General features: G+C 38.3%; 1 protein-coding gene across 1 annotated transcript; it reads right to left on the bottom strand.

The window, feature by feature from the left end:
• Positions 1 to 4,704: 4,704 nt before the first annotated feature.
• Positions 4,705 to 5,049, bottom strand: LOC136068698 (uncharacterized mitochondrial protein AtMg00810-like). Its single transcript, XM_065776190.1, has one exon. It carries the CDS (start codon positions 5,047 to 5,049, stop codon positions 4,705 to 4,707), a length of 345 nt encoding a protein of 114 aa, XP_065632262.1.
• Between the last annotated feature and the right edge of the window lie 8,512 nt (positions 5,050 to 13,561).

Here is a 13,561-nt window from a genome sequence, read left to right as displayed (position 1 = left end):
AAAAAAAAAAAAAACTTCATCTTCAAGCCTGTTTGACGGACTGGGACACCCAGATTTTTGGTCAAGTGGGCCAAAATAAGAGGCGTATTAGGGCCCGCTTGTTGGGGGTCCAAGGGCTTTAAATAGAAGCCCCAATCCTTTTTTACTGCACCTTAAGCAACACTTGATTAACCAATACAATAATATTTTATATCAAGAATTTTTGTTGTGGCAAATGAAATCTTGCATTTTATGGCTTTCCTATGGGGATGCCATTACTCGCTTTTTCCATATTCAAGCAAGAATTAGACGGGCGAGGCAACATATTTCTACTTTAAAAAATTATGATGATGAATGGATACAAGGATCACAATTACATGAATTTGTTGTTAATCATTTTAAGTGCCTCTTCCAATATGGCCTTAATGGTGAAGAGGTTCCACCTCCAAATACTAGCTACTTATCCTTTGAATTTCCTCTTCAGGATTTTCATGATACTTTGAGTCGTTTTCCTAACGATTCGAAAATTCTGTCCACTCTCCGATCAGTGCACCCATTAAATTTCTCGGGTTCGGATGGGTTTCACGCACAATTTTTTCTAAATAATTGGCAAGTTGGGGGGGGGGGGGGTGAGGGGGGGAGGCAAAGAAATTTATTCAAACCATTTTCATTACATCTTGCATCCCAATGGATTTAGCTCGTGTGAAACTTGTCTTAATTCCCAAAGTGCCTAATCCTAAATCGGTTTCTCATTTTAGGCCTATCAGTGTGTGTAATACCCTATATAACTCCTCACCAAAATCATAGTTAATAGACTTAAACCTTTCCTCCATGCTATGGTTCATCCAGCATAATCTAGTTTTGTCCTAGGTGGTAGGGCAACGGATAATTATATTATCACTCAAGAGCTTATTCATTACATTAATCAACAGAAAAGAAAAACAAATCTAATGGCTGCCAAAATTGATTTAGATAAAGCTTATGACAAATTAGAGTGGTCCTTTATTAAGTACACATTGCTTTTTTATCAATTTCCTGCACCTATTATTGACTTGATAATGGCCTGCATATCATCTGCTATAATCTCAATTATTTGGAATGATATTGTTAGTCAAGCTTTTACGCATTCTACAGGCATCCGGCAAGGTTATCCCTTATCGCCTTATATTTTTATTCTTTGTCTAAATCACCTCCCCTTATCATTAGACCTAGCTCTTCACACTAAGCAATTAAACCTATTCGGGTGGGTAGAAGATCTGCTAGGTTCTAAAGACTTAGGATTTCATGTATTTAGAACTCTAATATGTATTGTTGGTAAACCATGATCAAAAAAGTTATTTAGTCTTGTTTAGACTTGCTCAAATTAGTGTTGTTTATGTAAAGTTGGAATTGAGCTGATGCAGAATTCACTGTGCATCTCGGCTTGGCTCGATTGATCGAACCTTAGGCTCGATCAATCGAAAATCGAGCAGATGCGTTTTTTCTGTATAATTTCAAACTCAGCCCAAGCCCATTAAGGATTAGGGTTTCAGATCTAATTCTCCTAGTATATAAAGAAAACCTTAGCCACGTTTTTAGAGTAGCTCTTGTTGCTCATATTGTTGTTTGTGTGAATCTCTTGTGAGATTTGTGAGGAGCTTTCCTTCACACAAACTTAGGATTATCAAGAAAGAAATTTGTTCAAGAACTTGATGATTATTTAGTTGCTGGCATAAGAGCTTAAAGATACACAAGCGGGTGTGCTTGTATTTACTGAAGAATCCAAGAAAGAAGAAGTCCGTGATCTCGGAGCTTGCACGTAGTCGAGTCAGTAAGTTTCTACTGAGGTGGAACCTCTTCACCATTAAGGCCATATTGGAAGAGGCACTTAAAATGATTAACAACAAATTCATGTAATTGTGATCCTTGTATCCATTCATCATCATAATTTTTTAAAGTAGAAATATGTTGCCTCGCCCGTCTAATTCTTGCTTGAATATGGAAAAAGCGAGTAATGGCATCCCCATAGGAAAGCCATAAAATGCAAGATTTCATTTGCCACAACAAAAATTCTTGATATAAAATATTATTGTATTGGTTAATCAAGTGTTGCTTAAGGTGCAGTAAAAAAGGATTGGGGCTTCTATTTAAAGCCCTTGGACCCCCAACAAGCGGGCCCTAATACGCCTCTTATTTTGGCCCACTTGACCAAAAATCTGGGTGTCCCAGTCCGTCAAACAGGCTTGAAGATGAAGTATTTTTTTTTTTTAGTAAAAATCAGTTGTGAAGTGGGCCGAGTATTGAACATGTGTTTCATGATTAGACCAAAAATTTACTACTGCCTGATGGAAAAGTGGATGGGTTTGCCACATTGGTTGATAGAGAAATTGTTTCAATGGTCTATGTGGCTCCCATCTATCCATGGACACCATGATTGGGTGGTGGTCAGAATAAAACCTAGGAAGAGTTAAACAATGGCCCTTCGGAAAAGCCACTTGACAGTTAGCATTACTAAAGGCCCTATCCAATTTCTACCTAATATGGCGGCACCAATCCCAATTCTTATTAGTCCAAGTACACTTAGGCCCACTAGAAGCAACCTCGAAAATGCCACAATTATGTAGGCACGAATTAAAAGCATGCACAAGTGAGGGAATAAGTGGACGACCACCTAGTTTATCCGATGAATCAAGAAGTTTGTTAAAATTCCCCATGGCTAACCAGGGAAACTTAAAATCTAATGCAAGTGATTCTAAATGATGCTAGAGATGAAGACATTTATATAAATGAGGAGAAGCATATACGGCTGAAAATAACCAAGGGAAATAAAGAAAAGGTACCCTGATCAACATGGCCACACCCTGGTCAGTAGCCCACACAACATCCACATTGCACCTATGATCATCCCACAGCACCCAAATGCCTCATAATAAGTCAACGAGGTCCACTCGGAAATGGCGAGGGAGACCCATCTGACCAATAACATGTTCCGCATGGCTCCCACTAATTTTAGGTTCAAGGATTACCAAAATATCAGGTCTGTAAGCATTAACCAAATCTTGTACATTCAAACAGAATCGAGCATTCTTGGCTCCCCTAACATTCCATGTTGTAATCTTCATGGATGGAGATTGAGGACTTGGAAATAGGCTTAGAGGTGGTGTCTATGAGGAAGAGGGACTGTTCTGCCCCAACTGCAAGCTGGCTGATAATGTTCGCAGCACACTAAAGGGGTCTAAAAAGATCTTGTATTGTGGTGGCAACACCACTCGGCCCAAACATGATATCACACTGATGCTTAAGGTTTTTAAAGCCTCGGGGAAATGAGTGATGACAAGCTTGTTGAGTTGCGGTTCCACCGAGTCCATAAGCTCTTCTTCCGTCATGAAGTTGAAGATGGGAAAAGGAAGCACTTCACTTCCAAAGGCCAGGATTTTTGGTGCATGAGATGGTTGGTTTTGTGGCGGAGCAGAGACCCTTCTTATGGACTGATGGCGAGGGTGGAAACGACGAGGACGATCTGAAGAGGCTAAAGGTGAGGGTGGTGGTGATGGTGGGACCTCTATTTGGTTCATCATCCCCCACTCCTATAGGTAGGGACTGGGAATGTCTATGCAAGTTGGGATAATGTGAGCATACCAATGAATTGGTGTGTTGGGGTGGAGAGCTATTCGCAAGATAGGAATGGGCTGTGGAGAGTGGGGAGGTTGAATGAGGGACATGTGTAGAGTTGGAATCTTCACCAGTTTCGCTAAGAGGAATGGTGGAGCATCCAGGTTGGAACCTAAATTCAGGTGTGGGTGGAAAGGTGAAGACGGTGCGGAATCGGAGTCAAGGGAGCGTGGCATGGTGTGGGAGGGCGCCATCATAATGAGAGGAAGAATGGTGGGGAATGCGAGAATAGAAACTGCGAGTGATACTTGTAGAGGACGGGGTAGATATAAAAGAGGGATTGCATGGGATAGAGCTGCCAAATGGACATGTTAGAAATACTGAATGTAATTGTATTGTATTTCATGATAAAAGAATGTACATAGGTGCCTTTATATAGGAGGCATATGTGTGCAGTACAAGTAAATATTTGTGCTATACAAGTAACCTAATTGGGCCTAAAGCCCACAACATTATATTCGTTAACAGTCCCCCTCCAACTCAAGGTGGATGTGAGACCAGCTTGAGGTTGTCAATCAAAGTACGAAGGCACCCCTTAGGATGTGACTTGATGAAGATATCTGCAAGTTGATCTTTAGAGGAGACTGAGATCAGCTTGAGAGCATCATGAACAAGATGAAAACGGATAAAATGACAATCGATCTTGATGTGTTTAGTCCATTCATAGAAGACATCATTGTGAGCAATATGAATAGCACTCTGGTTGTCACAATAAAGAGGAGTGGCAGAGAAAGTAGACACACTTAAGTCTTTGAGAAGCCATCGTAGCAAAAGGAGCTCAGATGTGGTATCAGCAAGGGCACGATATTCTGCTTCAGTACTGGAGCGAGCCATATGAGTTTGTTTCTTACTTCGCCAAGATATCAGAGAAGAACCAAGAAGAAAGCAATAACCAGTGGTGGACCTGCGATCAGTGGGGTCTCCTACCCAATCAGCTTCAGAAAATGCACGGAGAGTAAGAGGAGACTGAGCAGAGTAGAAAAGACCATGGAAGATAGTGCCCTTTAGGTATCGAAGAATGCACAGAACAGCAGCATAATGAGTCGATCGTGGAACAGATAGATACGGGCTCACCTAGTGAACAGCATAGGAAATTTCTGGACGAGTGACAGTGAGATAAACTAAGCTGCCAATCAAGTGTCTGTAAAGAGAGGGATTAGACAATGGTTTCCCCCCTGAGGGAGTCAGATGCGCATTAAGCTCAACTGGAGTGTCAACAGTCATGCTATCAGTGAGTCCAGCACGAGACAATAGTTCAAAGGCATACTTGGCTTGACTAATATAAAGTCCATCTGTAGAATAAGTGATTTCAAGACCCAAGAAGTAGCTGAGATGTCCAATATCTTTCATCTCAAACTGCTGACAAAGAAAAGTCTTGAGTTCTTGAATGCCACTGAGGTCATCACCAGTTATGATCATATCATCCACATATAAGAGAAGTAAAATAATGCCTTTGTCAGTGCGATGAAGAAATAAGGCAGAATCATAGTGACTGGCCATGTAACCCAAGTGAGAGATGGTAGAGCTGAATTTGGCAAACCAAGCTCATGGAGCTTGTTTAAGGCCATAAAGTGCACGTCGAAGGTGACAAACCTTGTTTAAGTTAACAGAGAGACCAGGAGAAGGTTGCATATACACTTCTTCACTTAAATCCCCATAAAGGAATGCATTTTTGACATCTATCTGAAAAAGTCCCATTTACTGGCAGCAGCAACAGCTAAGAGGGCACGAACAGATGAGATACTAGCAACCAGAGCAAAGGTCTCTTCATAATCAATCCCATACTCTTGTGTAAAACTTTTTGCAACAAGACGAGTTTTGTAGCGCTCAATGGACCCATCAGAGTGAGTCTTAATCTTGTAGATCCACTTACAACCAACTACAGATTTTCCAGGAGGAAGTGTCACCAAATCCCAAGTATGGTTTTTAGATAATGCATCAAGTTCCTCTTTCATTGCAATCTGCCACAAAGGGTTAGTGGAAGTCTCACGATAGGTGTGAGGCTCATGTAATGTAGCAAGAGCAGTGTAACAATGATAGTCAAGTAAATGTGTAGGAATAGATCTTACCCTAGTTGAGTGACGAGGTGGAATGTCTTGTGCAAGATCTTCAAGCGGAGCAGGAGTAGAAGATCCAAGCTCAGGATTGGGGTTAGGTAGCTCGTCTTCAACCTGTTCATCTTCCACATGTTCATTAAAGGGTGAAATAGAAAAGGGATCAGTGATATCTGGTAGTTGGACAAAGAAGTCTATAGCAACAGAATCAGGAGCAACTACAGGAGGATCAGGAGCAGCTACAAAAGGAATATGTGCCTCATTTGGAAAAAGATCTAAGACAAAAGAGGAAGACAAGGAAGCACTGAAATGAGAGAGCTCGACAAAGAGGCGATGTTCCCAAAAGACAACATTACGGGAGATACGAAGATGATGAGAGACAGGATCATAACAGCTATACCCCTTTTAAGTTTCACTATAGCCAAGAAAACAACAAAGCCTTGACCGAGGCTCAAGTTTGTTATACTCACGTGGCTGAAGAAGAACGAAACAAGCAGAACCAAAGGAGCGAAGGTGGTGATAACCTGGAGGTGACCCAAAAAGGCGCTCATATGGAGTTTGATTTTGGATAACAGGACTTGGAATGCGATTAATAGTATGAACAGCATGAAGAGCAGCTTCACCCCAAAAAGGAGTAGGAACTTTAGCAGAGAGAATGAGAGCACGAACAGTGTCAAGAATATGACAAAGTTTTCGTTCGGATCTACCATTTTGCTGAAAGGTACCTGGACAAGTTAGTTAATGAACAGTGCCATAGGAATGCAAAATAGCTTGGAAGACATATTGAGTATATTCAAGAGCATTATCATATCGAAAAATTTTGATGCGTCTGGAAAACTGAGTTTCAACCATTTTTACAAAATTAGAATATACTTCCAATAATTCAGAATGATGTTTCATATTAAAAATCCAGCTATAGCGAGAGTAATCATCAACAAAGACAACAAAATATCTAGACCCACCAATACTAGAGACAGAGGAAGGCCCCCAAACATTAGAATGAATAAGGTCAAAGATATCAGTGGATATGGATTCAATAGTATTGAAAGGCAAAACTGGTTGTTTTCCTAACTGACATGAAATACAATCAAAATTTTCTGTAGACACTGAACCTAACAAACCTCTAGAAGCCAATCGTTGTACTCGAGAGGAAGATACATGACCAAGTCGAGCATGCCAAAGTGCAAGGGAAGGAGTGGAAGAAACTGCAGCAGCTGCAGCAACAGAAACAGGAACAACAAGTGGAAAACGAAGGTTGTTCACAGGAAACATATGCCCAACTCTGGGACCGGTCCCAAGCTCCTGTCCTGTCATAGGATCCTACAAAATACACCCAAAATAATCAAAGGTAATGCGATAATCCAACTCAGCTAATTGTCCCTCAGAAAATAAATTATAAGAAAGGTCAGGAACATTAAAGACTCCAGGAACCGAGAGGTTAGAGGTTGAAATTGAACCTATATTATGACCAGACATTGTGAAACCATTTGCTGTGCGAATATTAAGAGGGTACGGTGCAGGTTTAAGGTCAGAAAATAAGGACGAGTGAAGTGTCATGTGATTGCAACAAGCAGAATCCATAAGCCAAGAGGTAGAAGACATACCAGATAAAGTTGAGAGAGAAGAAGAAGAAGATGCATTACCAACTATATGTATGACATTGGCGATGATATTTACAAGGTCAGCTCTGGAAATGGAGAAAGTGGATCCAGAAGACTTAGACTGTGCAGAGACAAGAGCCATTGGTTGGACACTCTCAGTGTTAGCAATAGTAGCAGCAGAAATTGAAACAGCTGATTTGTTGCGATGATAGCAAGTCTCAATATTGTGGCCAAAACGTTCACAAAATTTGCAGAAACGTTTGATAGATTGGCCACGACGATTGTTGCAATAAGAAGAATACCTGTCCTTATTCTTCATTTAGAGGCAAAATTTGCAAAAAAACAAACTGTAAAAATGAAATCTACGTGAAAAACTAGGTAAGGAGCACCTGAATTGCAAAAGCCAACTCTAGTCAAAAAGTCAACAATCAACACTGGTCAAAGTCAACTTAGAGTCAACGGTCAACGCTATCAGGTCAACAGATGACGTCAGTTGACGTGGTGGATGATGATGTCAGCAGATGACGTCACCTACGGCTGACGTCAGCAAGTACAGAACTGGAGCATGGCGGCGCGTGGAGGAGTGTGACGGCGCGTAGAAGCACGTGAGAATGTCTGACAGTGCGTGGAGGCACATGAGAAGGTCTAACGCCGCATGGCGACATGTGAGAAGGTTAAACGGCGCATGGCAGCGCGTGATCTTGTCTGCAGAATCTTTTGGAGGCGTGTGAAGGCGCGTGCAAGCTCTGATGATGACGAGGTTTTCACGATTGAGTAGATCGGGGCGAGACGATCACTGTGGTACCTGAAAAGTACTTGTCGGAGCAAGATGCAAGGCGAAAACGATAAGTGCAGTGGTCTGTGTGATGTGGGACTTCTCAACGACGGCGACTATAGGTCCGGAACCTAAGGACGACGGTTGAAAGATGTCGAAGGTTCTACGGCGAAAGGCTGCGGCAGTGGTTGTGACGGCGGAAGCAATGTTGAGAATAGTGACACCAATAAAGACAAGACTGCAAAGAAAAAGGTTAGAGCAGTGACTCTGATACCATGTTAGAAATACTGAATGTAATTGTATCGTATTTCATGATAAAAGAATGTACATAGGTGCCTTTATATAGGAAGCATATGTGTGCAGTACAAGTAAATATGTGTGCTATACAAGTAATCTAATTTGGCCTAAAGCACACAACACTATATACGTTAACAAGACACATCGTTGCTTCATATATGACCGAAGTAGCTGAGGTGGAGACATTAGAAGGTGGCAACATTAATGTATCGCCCTCAGTGTTTTCCAACACCACAGATTCTTCAGGTAGGTTTACTAGGGTTGAAAACCTATTATGCATGGCGGCATGATAAGGCTAATCAGTTGCAGGTTCAAGGGAGGCTAAGTGGTCAACAGGAGCAATGAGGGCTGATGGTGGATCCTGATCACGTATCGCAAGAGTGGAATTCATGATGGTGAAGTCAAAGTGACGTGTTATGTTAGCAACCACTTTGGTCAATCATCCTACTTTAGTCTTAATTTCATTTCGGTGGTTGACATGCTTACGTGTCACAACTCCCCGCTTGACTTCCTAATGCTACCCACCAGTAGAACTTACTGACACGACCACGTACAAGCTCCGAATCTACGGACTTCTTCTTTCTTGGATTCTCCACCAGTTACAAGCACCCACGCTTGTTTTTCTTTTAAGTTTTAATGGCAGCAACTGAGTTGATTATCAAGGTATTGATAATATCTCTACCTAAAAAACCCTAAGCTTTGTATAAAGGAAAGCTCCTTTAAATCTCACAAGAGATTTACACAAAACTGCAATATGAGCAACAAGGACTGCACTCCAAAACGTGGCTAGGGTTTTCTTTATATACTAAGAGAATTAGATATGAAACCCTAATCCTTAATGGGCTTGGGCTGAGTTGGAAAATCAGCAGAAAAAATATTCTGGCCGACTTTTGATCGATCGAGTCTAACTTTCGATTGATTGAGCCAGGCCGAAATGAACCAATGCATCTGCAGCCTCTCGATTCCAACTTTACATGAATTAAACAACTTTGAGCAAGCCTAAACAAGACTAAACATATTTTTTTGATCATGGTTTGCAACATTACATATTAGAGTTCTAAATACATCAAATCCTAAATCTTTAGAATCTAACAAACTCTCCCTTTGGCAATCCATGACAAAACACAAATTAAAAGCTCAAAGTTTTCAAATAAAAGCCCTTTACAAAAATAATGCTCATAAACACAAATTCAATCCTAACTACTATCCATCAGTTACAAGTGTTGACAGCAGCTCAATTGATTCAACTGTATATTCCTGAAATACTCAACAAACGCATAAACGCATGTGTGATAGAAAAACAGTAAATCAACAGATATGTAAACTAACTCTCCTCCTAAGTTAGATACATCAAAAAAAATTTATATTCTCCCCCTAAACAAAACAAACAAGTCATCTATGTCTCCCCCTTTTTGTCACGTATTGATAAATACTACCTAATCAGAAGGAAGACAGAAAACATATGCAACAGAGTAAGAGAAAATAGAGACAACTTCGCCTATGAACAACCAATGTTAAAAATAAGCTTCTCCCCCTATAAAAATAGGAAACACAAAACAAGTGTTAGAAAAAACAGTTTTGGGGAAAAATAGGGGGGTGCGGATAAATAAAAAGACACAAACCAAGTTTTTTTTAAAAAAACTAAGTTGAGGATATACATGAAGAAAAAATATTCTCTCTTTCAATAAAATGTAAACATGGCATTATATGACCCATAAACAGTTGTATGAGTAGAGAAAATATTTGCACATTGATTATCCATCATATCTCTTAAGAAAAATATTTCTACAGTTCACCAAAAAAAAAAAAAAAAAACATATACTAGAAAGTACATAGCTCAAAAATTAGTCAATCAATTTTTTGATCAAGTTGAGTACCCAATGTAGCAAAGTGTATGCATGTTATGTGTGAAAACAATAAGAGATATGACTGCAAAATTGCAAGATGAATACAAAATCAATGCAATGCATGTGAATCCTAAACACAAATGATGCATGAAAAAAAAATTGGTCAAAAACATAGAAACTGAAAATTTTTCAATTTCGATTGATCGAGAATCGATTGAACATCAATCGAGTCAGGCAGACTCAAACCAAAAATTTTAATCGCAACTTCGATTGATCGAAAAACAGGTTCAATTGAAAAACAGGGCATTTTAATGCAGAAACTCCTTAAAGCACATTGTTTTATAAAAAAATGCATAAGTATGAGACGAAAAGTTTTTCAAAAACACTTGAATTCAACCCAGATCTTCCAAAAACAAGATGTTCAATCAATTTGTCCTTAAAGTGCAAACATTAAACACATTTTGCATTAAAATTAAGGAACATTTAATCTTGGATGGCCACAACAAAATCATACACAATATAATGTACCAAGTTTAGTAAAGAGTAACTTGTGTAGTGTGTGCAACTAGCAAAACCTTGAGATACATGTGAGGTGATATGTGAATAAAAATCAACCACAAAGTCTACAAAATCCATCACATAGAATTCAAAAGAGACTATCACCTAAAGAGTTACATCATATAACTCCCACATTTCCTAGATCATAAGCTTGCAATCATGTAAGTTTCTTGAATTTTGCCTCATAATATACACACCAATTTTAATTATGTCATTTGGCATCAAGCCTAATAGCACACACCAATTTTAATTATGTTATTTGGCTTCAAGCCTAATAGTATACACCAATTTTAAGCATTAAGCAATTAAACTGAGGATATTCTTTTTGTGCATGTGCTACACTTTCTCGAGCACAGTATCTTACGATATGCACTAAGGTGTTCATGATTGGCTAATGAATAGTAGTGAGATGATTATTTATACCTTTCTCGAAATGATCAAGTCTGACAGTCAAATAATATGTGACTTCAAGATCAAGGCAAAGTAATCAAAAACCATAATCATCTTTCCCACACAACATGCACTACAAAGCTTCAACTAGTAAGGTGCAATAAATAAGTTCATCCAAGCTAAACAAGGTGCATAAGCTTGTTATGTAAAGATAAGGTAGTCAACCTTGATTTCAAATCCATGATTTGTAATACAAAACACAAAAATCTTTTTGGTTTAAAAAATTTATGACCAAGAACAAAAAGCACACATTGTGTTAAATTAGCAATGCAAAACTATACATGACAATGTTTTACTAAGCTATAGAGGGTACACAAACCAAAAATATCAATTTCTTAATTAATCCTTGAGTACATGTACAAACTAGTACATACTCACACAAAAGCAGAAAAAGCTTAGCACTTATATAACACAAACAATTCAAGTTTCTCTACAATGTCAAGTATGTTCTAAATCAAGAGAGATATATCATAATTCATATAATCCTCAAGAAAAATAAAACAAGACTCAAAAACAATATTTTTGTCTTTTTGAAAATTTTCAATGTTTTTGGATTTTTGTTAAATAAAAAAAAAAAAAACTAAAAACAGAAACAAAACAAGTCTACAAACAATTGAAAGAATTAAATCAGGGACAAGTCAACAACACTCACCTTGGAGAATCTTTTCTCACCCATATAGCACTAGTCTTTCGCTTTGTAGGTGAAAATCTATGAGAGGCATAGTGTATTTGAGGAATTACACCAATCTTCTGAGAGAAACTGAAATCCTACAAATTCCTTTCACAAGTCAACAAGCTCAAATTTTTCAAAAGAATATGAAACAATTTATATGGACTTATGGCAGGAGAAATATCATCACAAATCCTAGATTGACATACAGAATGCTGAAATTTCAATTTATGACAATTATGACGAATGTGACTGGAGACACCACAAAAGTGACAAACATGAACAAATTTAGGAACATCAATATTCCTAACAGTAAATCTATTCTCAGATTTTGGTTTTTGTCTCAACAAAGAATAATTTGGTCTAATATGACCAACAACACCACAAAGGCAACAGGTAGGCATAAAAACAGATTTATTATACTCTCTAATAGCAGGTTTAGACATAGATTTAGAAACTTCAGCTTCTACATCAGAACTTTTACTTTTGTCTAACCTAACAAAATAAGTCTTTTCTTTATTATTCCTCTTGAAATGAGGGATATAAATTTTTTTAGCTTTAGGCTTAAGAGAAACAAAAACACTTCTGTTATCAACAGCAGGCTTGGTACTAGTCAAATTTTCAATTTTAATTTTAGATTCAGCTAACTCTTGTTCCAAGCTTTTCATCTTCTCATCTTGAGAAGAAATTTGATTTCTCAAAAATTCATTTTTTTTATTAGACTCATCCAATTTCACAATCAATTCCTTTTTTTCAAGATTAGCCAATTTTAACTCTTGTTCAAATTTCTCAGAAATTTTCAAAGATTTAAATAATTCCTTACGAAGAGTTTCACAGACATCAATAAAATAAACAGAAACAACAATGTCCTTTTTATTCAAATCATCACAAAACATGAGAAGAAAGACACTTCAAATTATCTATGATAACAGGGGTCAAGGATCAGCTCTTAGATTAAAAGATCTAAAACAGAAGAGCTACCTGCTCTGATACCACTTGAACGGTTTTAAATCCTTTAAACCAACCAGTTTAACCTAGTTAATTAGCCAAGTGATTAACTTAGTTAAATTATGCAAATCTAGGTTATCACAATCAAATAATCATATCAAGAATATAAAACAGTGGAAAAATAAATAACACAAGATATGATAACTCAGGAAACCACACGATAAAAACCTGGAGAGGATTTGACCAAGCTATCCTCAAGGTAAACTTGAATCCACTATCTTGAAAGAATCGAAGTTCATACAAAATGACTTACAAGCTCCCCGCTTGACTTCCTAATGCTACCTACCAGTAGAACTTACTGATACGACCACATGCAAGCTCCAAATCCAAGGACTCCTTCTTTCTTGGATTCTCCACCAGTTACAAGCACCCGCGTTTGTTTTTCTTTTAAGCTTCAATGGCAGCAACTGAATTAATCGTCAAGGCATTGATAATATCTCTACCTAGAAAACCCTAAACTTTGTATAAAGGAAAGCTCATCTCACAAGAGATTTACACAAAACAGCAATATGAGCAACAAGGATTGCACTCCAAAACATGGCTAGGGTTTTCTTTATATACTAGGAGAATTAGATCTGAAACCCTAATCCTTAATGGGCTTGGGCTGAGTTGGAAAATCTACATAAAAAACATTCTAGCCGACTTTCGATCAATTGAGTCTAACTTTCGAT

This window comes from Quercus suber, unplaced genomic scaffold (genome assembly GCF_002906115.3).
Source record: "Quercus suber isolate HL8 unplaced genomic scaffold, Cork oak 2.0 scaffold_130, whole genome shotgun sequence".
NCBI classification, from domain to species: Eukaryota; Viridiplantae; Streptophyta; class Magnoliopsida; order Fagales; family Fagaceae; genus Quercus; species Quercus suber.
Note: the sequence above shows the minus strand (reverse complement) of the source record. Positions and strands in the feature narration are given on the sequence as shown.

Excerpts from the sequence above, each read along its gene's own strand:
- LOC136068698 (XM_065776190.1), bottom strand. The coding sequence starts at position 5,049 with ATGATCATAACTGGTGATGACCTCAGTGGCATTCAAGAACTCAAGACT.